Source organism: Lepidochelys kempii, chromosome 7 (assembly GCF_965140265.1).
Source record: "Lepidochelys kempii isolate rLepKem1 chromosome 7, rLepKem1.hap2, whole genome shotgun sequence".
Taxonomy (NCBI): Eukaryota; Metazoa; Chordata; order Testudines; family Cheloniidae; genus Lepidochelys; species Lepidochelys kempii.
In genome coordinates this window covers 45889487-45905309 of record NC_133262.1, presented here as the reverse complement: position 1 = coordinate 45905309, position 15823 = coordinate 45889487, and the positions used below count along the sequence as shown (strand labels likewise).

At 42.7% G+C, this 15823-nt stretch overlaps 1 protein-coding gene across 14 annotated transcripts in view; it reads right to left on the bottom strand.

Annotated features, from left to right (window-relative positions):
- DOCK3 (dedicator of cytokinesis 3) overlaps nucleotides 1-15823 on the bottom strand; it is a 585316-nt gene that overhangs the window by 40295 nt on the left and 529198 nt on the right. For all 14 annotated transcript variants that reach the window (XM_073352483.1, XM_073352491.1, XM_073352484.1 and 11 more), the window contains 2 exons: nucleotides 10361-10447; nucleotides 8435-8539 (listed from right to left, as the gene is read on the bottom strand). In XM_073352483.1, the coding sequence (XP_073208584.1) occupies nucleotides 8435-8539; nucleotides 10361-10447 (192 nt within the window). The remainder of the gene's footprint in view (nucleotides 1-8434; nucleotides 8540-10360; nucleotides 10448-15823) is intronic.

Genomic DNA, 15823 nt, shown 5'->3' with positions numbered 1-15823 from the left:
CTCATGCACACCAGTGATAAGTTCAATACCTAGTGCTGTAATTATAATGTGCTTTATACATGCTTGTTCCTCACAGCATAAGGCTTTTCCCCAAGCCTTTAACTTCTAACAAGGCACAAGGCAGGAGAGGGAGAGAGAGATCTGACCTCTCTGAGATCTTTGGCTTCTCTGGCCCTTTCTTCCAGCATTCCCCCTCCCTTCTGTTTCCTCCTGCCTCTCTTAACTGCTTCCAGCTGAAGAGCTGAATGACACCACCAATTAGTTAAGCATTGAGTATATAAAATAATACCTCATCCATTTGCCCCATGTGGCCATACTTCCAAAGTGCACAGAATGGGAAATCAGCCTTAGGCAACTCACATTCTGTCACATGTAGGTTTTGTATGTAATGTTATTGGGACATATGAGATCAGAGACCTTCCTGAGTGCTTGAGAGAGACAAAATGTGGTACTTCTATGGAAGGTGTAACCAGGTATCATTGCTACACTCTTCCAAGTTCTTTTCCTTAAAGTGCGAGAAGATGTTCAGTCTAGGAAAAACATATATGGTGTTGTCCATTTTGTTATGCAAGGTTCTCTGTGGAGGGAGCTGTGCAACCAGCAAGAGTCATTTCTTGAGGCAGAATTGCCCCGAGTCAACCCAATTGGTGTTGGGCTGAAAATTCTGATTGAAGGCATTGCCTGCATGCTTTTTGTGACCATCACTGTCCCAGGACTGGTGTTTATTACCCAAAAAAACAACATATTTAGGATATACCCAGATTCTGCTTCACTGATTTCTCTTCCACCTGGAAGCTGATGTGCAAGGCTCCAGCCATCTTTTAGAAGGGCAACAGTATTATTTATTATTTTGTATTACAATAACACCTACAGGCTCCTGCCAAGATCTAAGCCCTATGGTGTCATAAATTGTACAAATAGTGAGAGCCTCTGCCCCCACAAATTTACAATTTAAATAGACAAAACAAACAAAAGGTGAGTGGGGACACAGACACAGGGAGATGGAGGGACTTGCCCAAGGTCACGCAGCAAATTAATGGGAGAGTTAGGATTTGAACTCAGGTCTCCTGATTTCCAGTCCAGTGCCTCATCCATTTGACCATACTGCTTCTCCCACAGTATTTCAGTTTCTCTAGTCTTTTGGCACACAAACTCAAGAATCAATCCCACTCTTATCAAAAAATTATCTATGTCTGGACAGCCCCATGAACAGACATGTAACTCAGCACTAAATGTGTTAGGGAGTCTATGGTCCCAGTAACTGCAAGATGTCATACGCAGATAGGTGAGAAAAGGTGAGCTGCTAACTTCATGGACTTTTAGATTCACTTCTTAAAGGCAAAAACAAACTGCACACACATGCTGCATTTGCTGTGCCTGTGCGTAAGTGTGCTGTTGAATTAATTACAAGATACTCTTCCACATTCATCAGGAAGCTGACAGAAGAGTTTTAGTCTTCCACACTACAAAACATACTTTATCCACTGTCAGTGCTCAGATCAACCAGTTGTCAAATTAAAGACTGATATATCACCGGCACAGTGTCATGACCAACGTGATGAAAATCTTAGGGAAGATATTCTGGGTGTCATAAAAAACTGATGGACAGAAATGTCAATGGGTAATGACTCAGACTTAAAAAACTGAAGTTATTTAAAATAGGACTCAACTTTTGGAATATGAACATAGGCATCTTTAAAATTGATGAATGCAAGGAAATGTTCCAGTTCCATTGCTGCTACATGCTGCTTAGTGTTTTCATCTTGAACTACTTACAGGCTATGAAAAAATTTATCCATTTGAGATCTATAGTCAAGTAGATTACAGGGGTGGGATTCTTAAAAATGCTCAGAATTGGTTTAATTGCTCCCACGGATGTCAGGAGTAAAACTCCCACGGACTTAAATGGGTGCAGAGTTAGACAACATTATGCACTTTTGATCTACTGGAGAGGGCAAACAGGATTATCATATTCTTTGGAATCTTTCTAACATTAAAACTTGATTTATTGCTTGAATGTTGACCAGGTGCCTAATGTCTGCCAGCAATATCTTATTTTGTTTTAAGTTTGAAGGAATTGGTAAAGTGATGAAATGCATTCGAGTGGAAGTTGAAAGAATTCTACATACAGCCTATCTGAAACTAGATGGTACACACTAATTGTTGGTGGATTTCTCCCGTCTTGTTTGCAGTCATGAATTCTGTCTTTGGGGAGAGAAGGGGATCTGCTGATATTCTGATGTAAGAAGTCTGTTGGAGGCCTCTGTAGTTCTCAGTCTCTGGACAACCTTAATGAGAAGGCCCACTTGAAACAAGAGCTAACCTTGGACTTTGCTGGAGAGCAGCCAAAGTAACAAAATTCTGAGAGGAAGACTAAGAGTGTTTCTTTTCTGGGAGATAGGACTTCTGTTCTGTATTATCTTTTAGGTCCTTGTCTAAGTTGTCCCCAAAGTACTGGCCTGGAAAAGGTAGTACAATAAAATTCTGTTTGGCCTGGACATCCAGTTGCTATGAATAAAGCCATACAGCCCTCATGTCCTTGTTAGTAAGAAGAGCTAATGGCAAAGACTAAGTTGAAGGCAACTTTGTGGATATACTTTGTGGCACACTGGAAAATCTCCAAGTTTTTCCTCATTCTGCATGACTTCTTAGGTATCCCCTGTTCTAGATTTGACATAGAATCATAGAATATTAGGGTTGGAAGAGACCTCAGGAGGTCATCTAGTCCAACCCCCTGCTCAAAGCAGGACCAACCCCAGCTAAATCATCCCAGCCAGGGCTTTGTCAAGCCAGGCCTTAAAAACCTCTAACGATGGAGATTCCACCACCTCCCTAGGAAACCCATTCCAGTGATTCACCACCCTCCTAGTGAAATAGTGTTTCCTAATATCCAACCTAAACCTCCCCCACTGCAACTTGAGACCATTGCTCCTTGTTCTGTTATCTGACTTCTGTTAGTCTGTTTCCTTGGGACCAAATGCTGAGGCTATGCTGACTGAAATACATTTTGAGACAAGCTCTTAGTCATTCTTAAAATGGGTATCCACCGGTCTATAACAGATTCTTGATGGCCACTGTTCATGCAAAGCAAATAGAGCTCTCTTTAATACTGAAGGCTGACAAGTGCACATTGGGAATCCATTCTTCTAATGCCTCTTTGGGCAAGATACAATTTACAGTTTGGAAAAGATGGAGTGCTACTGGGTGAGCCTTCTCTTTAACAAAGTCAAGGAGATTTGGGTGTATGGAGAAACATGTCTTCTTTAGTCTTAAGGTAGAAGAAACATCTGACAGATTTTCCTTTTTTGCTAGTTTCCTTCTCTGATGATAAGTACAGGACCCTGGATACTTCATCAGTCAATAAATGGGTGTTCTCTGTGGTAAAATGGTGGGACCAACTATGCCCCAGAATGTCAGTGTCTCTGACGTCCTTAAGCATTTTTCTTCTTTTGGGGGTGGGGGGTGGGGAGCTATGTCTGCCTAGAGCTCTTGATCACTGTTGCCTGCAGGGATAGGGGAAAGGAAGTGAGAGTTTTCTTTATGTTTCATGTTAAAGATGATTACTGTAATGGAAGGAGGAATATAAAGATTTTTATTTTGTCTCTGCATTCTCTTGGAACCTCATCTCTGGTAGTAGGAGGTCTGACTATGACTGCTTTTGGCTAGGCTGCTGTTTGGGTGTTTGGCACTGAGAAATGTATCCCTTGGAGACTTTGTAGGGTAAGGAGAAGACAAATGCCAAGTGGCCACTGGATGAACCTCTGGAAAAATGGCTTCTGGCATGGGGCTACTTGATCAAAGTAAAGTTGCTGCTTCTGCAGCTCCCTTCACCACAACAGAGCTTGGTGGGAACCTGACTTCAGCATAGCCATGTAGACTGCCTTGATAAATCACGCACAGTGCCCAGGAAAAAGTCATATCAAATAAGGCCTGGTCTTGATCATGGATAGTGGCCAAGAGGGAGTTGGAGATAGCTCTGTACTCCCAGAATGCCAGCCAAAGCTCTCTGAGTCCCATAACCTTGTTCACAGGGAAAGACTGAGACAGCAGGAGGGACAGGAAACCCTGGCCACAGCCTGCAAGACCACTGTTCTAATTTCCAAGCATAACGTTTCTATCCCTCTGTCCTCTGAAGGGGCCATCATAGTCTTGTGACTGCAGAAGGATGGAGCCATACTCCACCGAGTAGTAGACAGAGAACTGTAACTCTGAGGTGTGAGTTGCTCTGAGGGGAGGTCCTGCTACTAGAATTTTCTTCTCTGTAAAGATCCACCTACCTGTACATGGAAGGACAATTGAGCAGCTACTAGTTCTGGACTAGGGCAGTCATTATTTTTGTCCATTCACTTTGCAGAATCCTGTATAAAAAGATTTAGCCTCCATTCCAAGAAGAAGTTTGCAAAGATTTCTAACCTTCATTGTGAAGTGGAGACAAAACTGTTTAGGGTGTCAACACTTACTATCTGTCTGATCAGTCTGAAAAGGACAAAAGGTAATGAAAGAATATTAAGGTCAGACAGAAAAACAGCACTGTTTCACTTGTACATTAGTTGTAGTGGCAAGAAGTACATTTTAATACCCTTGTTTAATGGGTGAGTCTTTCTCTGCCTTCCTCTTGAACTGGAAGCTAAGGTGCTTGTGAATAATTGGTGCGTCTTCCTTCAGCTGGAAGAAAATTGGAGCTAAAACAGATCTCCTGTTTGTCTTGACAAAATGTGGCAAGATAAATAAAAGAAATTCTGCTAAAGAATTAAATATTTTTATTGCCTTACAGCATACACCTCTACCCCAATATAACGCTGTCCTCGGGAGCCAAAAAATCTACCGCTTTATAGGTGAAACTGCATTATATCAAACTTGCTTTGATCCACTGGAGCACACAGCCGCCGCCCCCCCAAAGCTGCTTTACCGCGTTATATCCGAATTCGTGTTATATTGGGTCGCGTTATATTGGGATAGAAGTGTATTTAAACATTGCATGGAATATGAGAAAGTGGATGAGCTTTAGGAAGTACTAAAATTAGAAATGAAAATAATGGATTGTTCTTGGTGGGTTATGATAGGTCACCTGCTATTCTGGAAGCACTGTAATACAAGTAGAAGGGCACACTCTAGTTACCTTGAAGCAAAACCACTTCAAGTCCAATGGGCAAAATAAATGCTTATTCCATGGCCTCATACTACATAATTTTGGAACAGATATCAGTTCCATCTGTGACATATCTGACTTACCATACATCAGTCACAGCAATGGTTGAACAGGAAGAAATATTACATGATGGGTCTGGACAGTTTTGTCTGTAATGCACAAAGTTCCCAGCTATTATTAACTTTGTCATGAAGAGATTCACCTTCAAAGTAGAGACCCATTCTACTAATTGTTGTACCTACTTTGTGCCTTTTGACTGTAGCAACCCAGGAAATTGTGAGCCTATGCACCAAATTATTATGGTTCTAACCATAATGCACTAAAAATACCAGAAATCTGCATTTAACACAGATTCTTCCCTGCAGAAGCCAGTGCAAGCTCTCAAAATGTGGTTTGTCAAGCCTTACTTGAACTTCTGTAATGTAGAAGCCAGACAGTTTTTAATTAACTGACCTTTATATAGCCAGGACAGAAAGAGATTCAGAATTCATAGCAACATGAACAATGACATTTTTAGATGATGTTTGCTACCAAGTGGAAGAGGTGGAAGTGAGTATGGTAATTTCCTGTTTTAAAATCTGCGGATTTAAAATAAAATAAAATAAAATAAACCAGAGGAAAGTGTTGGGTGCTTATTTGATCCCTGAGAATTCTGAATACATATTTTATTTTAAATCACTGAAAATCTTACTCTTCTTTAGATTAACATTCATCAACCATGTAACTATATGATCCATGCAGATACGTCAGCTAACGGACTCAGTCTCTGAAATGTCTGTACACTATCAGTCGTTAAGAGAGAAAGAGGGAGTTTATTGAGGTTGTTACACTATCAGTTCCCACTCTGCTATCAGAAACACTGCTATGGAATATAATTACAGAATTAATGGGGATTATAATTATATACAGTGTATTTGCTGTTACTGTCACTAGCAGCAATTCCCACACTCTTATACAATTTAATCAAGAGGAATTGTTGTACCACCGAAAACTCATGCATATTCTTAAACATACAGGCCACGTCACTTACTATCCAAGATGCAGCTGTATGTCCACCACTGAAAAGCAGGGTAGGTTCACTTATGGAACTACAGACCTTAGGATCAATTCCTCTGCTATACTGACTAGTTTATTGTTCATGTTCTGAAATTTCCACTGCCAGATACAAAAGGTAAAACTGAGATAATTTCCTCTGGAAATCTCCATATGTGTTGATACTGGTTCCTTCTACATTTTGCTTTTCACAGTAGAACTGCCGGATGTGGTTATGCTTTTCTGTTTGTTTTTTGACCCTGCAAATCATTTTTATCATGTAAGATTCTGTAGGTTACAAGGGTCTGAGCACCCCTAATATTCTAGCCCTTACTAATTTTTTTTATGTTCACTCTTGTAAGATTTGTCATCTCTTTTGATCCCCTAACCCACTCCCACTCACATTCCATATTAGAATGAAGCTAATTGACACAGGCTTTGCACATCTTAGCTTTGGCTTAACTTTCTACTCTAGTCTGTTTCTGTTTTGCTCCAGCTCCCTTTCCTCCATCCAAACTGTATGCCTAACTGCCCTTTTGCTTCTTTCATGCTTCTCATGTCTGTCCCTTGTTCTATGCTGTCCTCCACCAGTGGGCACTTCTGTTGCTGACCTATTCCATCATGCCTCCATCCCCTTCAAGTTTCTCCATAAAACACACTTTTTTCAAATTACCTATACACCAGAGTTTAAATTTTTAAACTCCCTTCAAAGTAATTTAATTTTTTTAAATTGGGAAACCTTAAAAATATATACATTACTAACAAAGCACCCACATGCTCTCACCATTGTAGGCTCTGTCCTCCCTTCCTCCTATGCCCCATAGGATTGGTTACAATCTCGTCATACTTTCCCTTGAAGAAAACCAGAAATCTGGAGTTCTAGTTGTCTCAAGTTAGTTTATCTTGTCAATGTAGTCGGCTAGAGCTCACCTACACTAGAACTGTCAGACAAGTTTTATATGAGGTGTCAAACGATAATCAGCAACACCCATTTTAGGGACACAGGACTGGAAGGGACCTCCTGGGTCATCAAGTCCAGTCCCCTGCTATGACAGGCAACCCAATCATATAATCTCATTCATAAGCTTACCAAGTTCCATCTTAAAATCAGTTAGGTTGTTTATCCCCACTATTCCTACTGGCGGCTGTTCTAGATCTCCACTTTTCTGGTGCTTAGAAACCTTCCTCTAATTTCCAGCCTAAATTTATTCACCGTCAGTTTATAAACACTTGTTCTTATAAGAATTAACTTTTAGTTTAAATAGCACGTCTACCTTTCTGGTGTTTACTTCCCAGATATATTTATAGACCGCAATCATATCCACTCAGAGCCTTCATTTTGCTAAGCTAGGCTTTTAGTGTTGATTCCCTATGAGAAAAAAGGAGTCAACTACAGTTGATCATGTATAGACCAGTGGACAATGAAGATTGACAGCAGTTTATGTAGATGAGGGGCTGTGTTTTACAGCTGTGGCTGAACATGTCTGAAAATTCTAGTGTACAAGCAGCCTAGAAGAGTCACCACATTGATATTAGGCTCTGAACTTCATTTGAGACCTTGTAAGTATGATGTGATATGAAAAAATGGAAGTTTGTAATGTACTACAGCCAGAATTGCTGCAACAGGGTTCTGTGCTGAATGGAGAGAAAGAAATGCTCTTGAGTCTGGATAAGACTTTTCACATGCACAACTGTGTATGTATCAAAACTCCTAATATGAGTTTGCAAATCTGTGCACCTGAAAATCCGCCCCTCTGTGTCTTCATCACTTATTACCAATGGTTCAGTTCCTTTAGTTTACCCAGTAAGATGGCTTTACAGGAGCAGATATAACAAGCTACCCATTTCTCACTGTAAGGAGCAAGAGAGATTACATGGCAGGACCTGACACATCTCACACCAACCAGTGTGAAACATGGCCAACTTGCCACCATGGTTTGATGTTTTCCAGATTGCTGTGTTTATTGCATAACCAAAAATCAGCTCTAAGTTTCCAGAATGGTTGGTGTTGATAAAGCTACCCTTGGTTGTTCCTGATAGTTACAAAACAATACAAAATATTAAAGCACAGAGTTTGAGAGTGGCAAATAGCCCAGTGGAAATGACACAAAGAAGTCTCTGAGCTGGATCAATCAGTTCTATCCCTTTCAAAGAAAAACCTTATTTTTAACATTCAACATTCACAACATTGCTCTCTCCCACAAAAACCCCAGACCTGGTTGATATGTTGCACTTTCTTCTGAACTGCCTTACCCGAAGGAAGAAGGGGAATTTCCGGCCATAAAAACCAACTCTGAAAAACTCAGGTTCCAAGCGCTGCTGTTCCATGATATTATCATAATAGGTAGCTTCCATTTTCTGTGGACGGAAAAAGCAGTTGATATCTAACTCAAAGTTCCTGCTACTGTTTCAGAATCTCAATCAACATTAGAACCTCATAATAATACTTTGCATTTACGTAGTGCCTGTTATGTAAGGATTTCAAAACACTTAAACATTACAGTAATTAAACAAAACTCCTGGGAAAATTTAATTATGGGTAAATTTAATTATCCCCATTTTACATTAAATTAAATTTTATTGGAGTTACTCATACAAATTTAAGAAAGTGATTTGTTCAGGGTTTCAGAATTAGTTAGTGGCAAAAATTGGATTAAAGTCTAGATCTCCTGAATCCCAGTCTCCTCTTTTAACCATATTCTCTCCCACAGATTAAACAGTGAACCAAAGGGCATGAAAGGGCAGGAAGTGGAGATGGTCTAGACTATCTGGAATTCTGGACATCCATAAGTTTAACAAGAGGAAGGAAAAAAATTATTTGGGGGAAGAAAAAGGTACTTTTCTACTAATAGTATGCTGGCCTGTGCCAAAAGCAGGCTCTCAGACCCCATTGTCCAGCTGGGCCACATCAACTCAAAGCTCAAAAAGGCTCACAGGTAGTTCACTATTAACTGTGGTGACTTTTTTGGAGAGAGAAATCCAGTTTGGAGTCCTAGTCTCCAGTGCAGGGGACCTAATTGCAACTTTGGCCCAGACAGACTCTGAGTCAAGTTTCTTGATACCTGCATACATTAACCCTTCTTCTGAAAAAGGGGCTTTAGCCTCAAAACATTACAGGTAGAATAAATGAACAGACAGAATGATGTGGAAATAGAATGAAGGAGCAAGACAGAAACTGGGGAAAAAAAAGAAGACGGGGAGAAACTCATCAAAGAAACGCATGTCTAATACAGATTTAGGAAACGGAACAAAAAACAGATTTTTTTTAACAGAAGAGATGAGAATAAGAATCAGATGAATGGCTGTTACCCACCAGTCAAGATTTTTTCACCTGACTGATTAAATCCAACCAATGAAGAAACAGCTATAACAACTAATTTACTGATGCAGTTTTAGGATAATGATACAATACTGAATTGAGCTTCATCATTAGACAGGTGTGCTCATCAACCTGAGACTCAATTCACAAACACATGGCACTTTTTATTTTAGGATAATACTTGATATTTTATGGACATAAACCAGGATGGATTAACCAGAGAGTTTAAAATTCTTATTAATGCCTTGGTTAAGATTTTTTGATAAAAGCTGCAGTGACACAAATTCATCCTGACAATTAATTACTTGCTTTTATGAGAGAATCCACATGGTTGGCAGGAATACCATGAACTTCACTGTGCTTTGTATTCTATTTATCTCTCTTTATCTTCTCATAAGCCTAGACTGACATGTTACTCTTGCTGCACTTAGAATAAATTTAATATAATACCAGAGCACTGAGGGGGAGACCAATTTGGCCACCAATAAAGAAAATATATAAATAAATAAAATTTAATGCAGCAATACAAATATATATGTATGTATTTGTGCTTGTGGGCATAGTTCATATTTATATATTTAACAGTTGTCCATATATTTTATTGGTAATTACAGCTGGCAGGATCAAAAGTTACTTCAGTGAGCCTATTTGGGACAGTTATGTCTATTTGTTAGTAAAGGTTGCAGGAACAGATCTGTAATCTTGGCAGAGGGGGGAAAATGACATACTTAGAAAGTAACCATCCTAACTGTGTGAGGAACAGTATGTTTGTTTTTTAATTCAGACTTCTCTGACATTTCAGCAGTAATCACTAAGAAATGGATAAAGAGTTTGGAGGGAGAAGGGCTGGTTTCACTTACCCGAATCCAGCTGAGGCTTTGATAATCATACAGACTTTCATATTGAATGGCCAGCTCTCTGCACAGTGGGATTCCAAACTCCCAGCTCTGCAAAAGCAAACCAGACTCAGACCAAGTGGGATTCTCAGCCACAACTAAAGCTCTTAACAGTTAAGAATAGGGAACTGCATTTTTGGGGAATTCATTAGAGATTAAAACCCAAGGAGCAAACACACATGAAAACACAATGCAATACAGGGTTTTCTATGAGGCTTCATATAAATGTCTGATGCAAGACATTTAGCAACTTGGTGCAAACAGATGCCTATGTTTCCATGAGTTTTACATCATTCTTAATTCACTAATCAGATCAGGAACTTCTTCAGAGAAAAATACAAGAGCTAACAAATAGGCTTACTGTAAAAAAAAGAAAAAAAAACAGCTCTGCATAGCTGCTCCACCTTCTGCCTAAAGCCCAATGGAATAGAGTCAGGTTTAATCATGGGATTGGCCCTAGCTATCTGAAAGATTGCATCTCTCTCCCTGAATATGACTGACCACCCCCACCCCCAGCTATTTTCCACAGGAACAGTGATGTTGTCAAGCACTAGAAAAGACTCTTGAGCACAGAAAAGGAGAGTTTACTTACCTGTACAGTAATTTGAGATGTTTTAGATTATTTGTTCCTATGGGTGCTCCAGTGTAGGATATGTACATGCCTTTGCACTTTTGACTAGAGACTTTTATTAGCAATGTCTGTGGGTCCATGCCAGTGCACTATACACTTTGTGCTCTGGGATCAGGACATTTAGGAAGGGGCAGATCCACTTCCTCTCCAGTACCTTCTCAACCATGAAGCCTTCTAGACTCTGCAGCAGAGGGGAGGGAGGATAGTAGGTGGAGCACCCATAGGGACAATCCATCTCAAAGACCGCAAATTACTGTATAGGTAAGTAACCTCTCCTTCTTTTTTGAGTTACTGTCCTTATGGGTGCTCCACTGTAGGAGACTCCTAAGCAGTAATTTGAGATGGATGAGGGTGCTGAAAAGGTAGATCCAAGATGGTTTTGAGGATAGCATCACTGAGGGCTGTATCAGTCCTGGAAGCAGTTAGGATGGAGTAATGCTTGGAGATGTGAGCTGAGGATCAGATTGTGATCCTGCAGATCTCCATGATGGGAATGCCTTTAAGAAGGGCTATGGACGTGGATTGAGCCCTGATGGAGTTAGCTGTTACTTTAGGTAGGGGATGCAACCCAACAACTTCATAGCAGGCTACAATGCAACCTGAAACCACGTTGACAGTCTCTGAATAGAGCTTGGCTGTTACTTTAACCTTTCAATGAAAGATACAAATAGTTGGGGGAAAGCCTTGAAAGTCTTTGTCCTGTCAAGACAGAAGGCAAGTACCCTCCTAACATCTAAGGCATGTAGGTTAGCCTCCTCTTTCAAGGTTTAGGATAAAACACAGAAATGGCTCTCTTGATTGATATGGAACTCTGACGAGAACTTTGGCCAACAACAAGGATGGGGGTGTAATGAAGGCTTGTCACAGTAAAAGGTGGTGTGGGGCAGGTCGGCCGTGAGTGCTCCTAGTTCCCCTATCCTTCTGGCTGAAGTGATGACTATCAGGAATGAAGTCTAGAAGAAGAGGCTAAGTAGTGAATAGCTATCCATTGGTTTAAGTAGAAGGTTCCTCATGGCACTAAGAACCAGGTTAAGGTCCCATGGTAGTGTGGAATTTCTGACATAAGGAAACAGATTGGATAAGCCTCTAAGGAGCCTGGCTATCGTAGGATGGGTGGAGATTGAAAACTCTTCAATGGGTGAGTGAAAAGTTGTAATAGTGGCCAGGTGCACTCTAATGGAGCTCTAGAGAGTCCTTGCGCCTTCAAGTCCAATAGTTAATCAAGAACCCTCAAGAGGGGAGATTCCGAAGAGGGTATAAAATGGAAAGCGCACCAGAGGTGGAAGTGTTTCCACTTTTGCAGGCAGGCTTTGCATGTGGCTGGATTTCTAGTGCTCAAGAGCATGGATTGAATTTCTTGAGAACAGCCTGAGGTGGGTTATGGTGCCCACATCCTGTGTCAGGAAATCTGGTATGAGAGGAAGACACTGAGGTATTGTCAGAGAGTGGTGAAGCAGCTCCAGGAACCACACTTGTCTCAGCCACTCAGATGCTTTCAGTATAGCCACTGCTTGCTCTTGCTTCAATTTGGCTCCTCAGGTGAGGTGGTAGGGACAACCCTGGATAGCTTGTATAAGCCCCGGACAATTGGTACTGAAAGAGTCAAGAGCATTAAGCTGTCTGATTTGCTGAAATACCTTTGTTCCAGATGTATAAATTCCAAGTGAATGAAGCATTGCCCTGGCATCTTTGAGGTAGTGGATATCAAGGTGTCAGCATTGCCAATGAAGAGCTTAGGCCCTTCAAAGGGGAGGTCTTCATCAGTATTCTGAACTTTGTTGGGGAGATCAGAAGTTTGTAGCCAGCAGGCTTGCCACATAACTACTGTGGTTGTCATGGACCGTGAGGCTGTGTTGGCAGCGTTGAAGGAGACCAGCAGAGAAGGGAAGCTTTAGTGATTAACTGACCCTCTGAAATGAATGCTCAAAATTGCTATCTTTGGTCCTGTGGCAGGTATTCAATAAAATGAATAAACTTAGAATAACTATTGAAATCATATTTTTCCATCAAGACCTGGTAGTTTGCAACCTGAAACTGAAAAGCAATGGATGAATAGCTCTTCTGACCCAAAAGGTCTAAGTGCTTAGACTCCTTGTCCAAGGGTGTGGACTGGAGAGAATTTGTTGGTTTCTCTCAATGACTGTGACCATCAGTGATTTGGGAGTGGGGTGAGAGAAAAAATTATTCCAGTCCCCTCGCTGGAATGTAAATTTTGTATCTGGCCATTTGCATGTGGGTGCAATGGTGGCAGGTGTCTGCCATACGGTACGGATGGTGACAATAATGCCTCATTAATAGGCAAGGAGACCTTGTTCTGGAGGGCAGAATGTCCACCAGGGAATGTTGTATCTCCTGAATATCCTTCAGTGGAATTTAGAGGGATTCAGCCAGTTTTTTCATTAGGTTCTGAATAGCCCTGAAATCATCCTATAGAAGGGTGGTGCTGACATCATCACCTCATGGAAAGAGAAGGATTTTTATGATGGAGGTGTCTCCTCCTCAGCTGCTGGCTCCTGTCCCTCCTGAGTCTCCTCCTGGACAGGGGAAAGGAGCAGTATAGGTGACTGAACTTGTAGAACCAGAGGCCACTGTGATACTGGTGGGTACTCTTAGTGAGGTCTCTTATGAGAGGGTACTCTATAAATCTGGTCTCCATAGGGAGTCCAAGGTTTCCCATAGGCCCACTGTGGTGGTGGGTAAGGAAAGGGTCCTGAGAGATGCTCTTGCCAGGAGTGTCCGCTAGGCTCTGGCATGTCCTCCTTGGGAAACAGCTCCAAAGGTGTGGGATGTTATGGAAGGGAGGCAGAGCCCTGCACAGAAATCTCAGAATCTGAGGTGGTATCATTCCCCCCATGTCCAGCAGAGGGGCTCCAGGCATTGATTCTGGGAAGTGATACTAGAATTGGGTCAGTACTGGAGGTCGGGGTCCTGCTCCAGAGAAAGGAGGGTTGTTCACTGGCTGGTGTAATGGTACTGGGAAAGAACCTCTCTCAGTGCCCCTTAAGAGGGGAGATTCCAGTTCTTCTGAGATGAGAAGATCCTCATAGGACAGGAACCTGGAGAGTAACAGCTGGTTAAGGTCGAGGACAGGAGGAGCCAGGGACATAGCTGATATCAGGGCCAGACCCAGTCCTGAAGAGACCATTGTCCCTGTGGTCTGAACTGATGCACACCGAGGAGGATGGTACTGAGGACAGACGGAAGCCAGTCTGAACGTTCTGTAACTGTGAGAAGGTAGCGATACTGATGTCTTAGAGGCAGCTTTTCTAAAGTTGTGTTTCTCAACAACCGGTCTGTGGACTGGCACTGGTCCCTGAGATCTGCCTGACACAGTTTTGAAAGGCAGCAAGCCAAGCCCTTGTATAAAAAAAGATTGAGAAACACTGTTCTAGAGTCCTTAATCTTAGATGAGTTACTGTGCCTAGAGGCTTCTGCTCCCAGTACTGAAGATGGGGCCTCTCATTGCTGTTTACTGGAAGATCTCTTGGAATGGGATGTCTTTTTGGGAGGTGCCGACTCTTGGGTACTAAGGCCCGCAGGCGCTTCAGCAGTACCTATAATACTGTGGTGGGCAAACTACGGCCCGCTCCTGGCTGCCCGCTCCTGGCTCCAGCTGGGGGTTGGGGGCCGCTGTGTGTGTGCATGCTGCAGCTCCGCACAGCTCCTGGAAGCAGCGGCATGTCCCCCCTCCAGCTCCTATGTTTAGGGGCACCCATTGGGAGCTGCAGGGGTGGTGCCTGTGGACAGGGCAGTGCGCAGAGATGCCTGGCTGCACCTCAGCATAGGAGCCGGAGGGGGGACATGCTGCTGCTGCTTCCAGGAACCTGCACCCCTGAGCCCCTTCTGCACCCCAACCCCTTGCTCAAGCCCTGATCCCCCTCCTGCCCTCAGAACCCTTTGATCCCAGCCTGGAGCACCCTCCTGCACCCCAAACCCCTCATCCTCAGCCCCACCCCAGAGCCCGCACCCCCAGCCAGAGCCCTCACTCCCCCATACCCCAACCTCTTGCCCCAGCCTGGAGCCCCCTCCTGCATCCTGACCTCCTCATTTCTGGCTCCACCCGAAAGCCCGCACCCTCAGCCAGAGCCCTCACCCCCTCCTGATCCCAACCCCAATTTTGTGAGCATTCATGGCCCGCCATACAATTTCCATACCCAGATGTAGCCTCGGGCCAAAATGTTTGCCCACCCCTGCTATAATAGGAAGCGCGGTCTTCTTGAATCCAGCTTTAAGAGGTGACCTTACCCCTTCTGAAGTCTTTCTTAGGGGAATGGGATTTTCTCTTCTTTGAATGCTTTTTTCTGAAGCTGCCTTTACAGTTCAGGAAGTCACCGGTGAGGCCTGAGAGGCTAAGCCGATGAATGGAAGAGGATTTGGATCCCCCAGGCCTCAGGGATTGCTCATTAGGAGGAGCATCAATCTATCCTCCGTCAGTTTGCAAGATCTGCTTTTGAACCCTGTGCAGACCTTGCAATTTGATGGTTTATGTGACCCTCCAAGGCACCGGACACAGCTGGAGTGCTCGTCACTGAGGGGGAAAGATCTGTGGCAGGTCTGGCAGGGTTTGAAACCTACAGCCCTTGGCACAAACCAGGTAGAGAGTGCCACAAGCAACAAAGAAAGCTTGAGGTGGGGGAGCCGCCCTGAAGCACAAACTTGTACTTCAAAACTAAAACTAAAATAAAAAACTGAAAACAAAACAAGAAAGAAGAACAAATACACCCCAGTGATCCGTCTCTAGCCAATGGCAGTTGAGAAGGAACTGGAGTGGCAATGGCTCTGCCCCTCCCTAGATG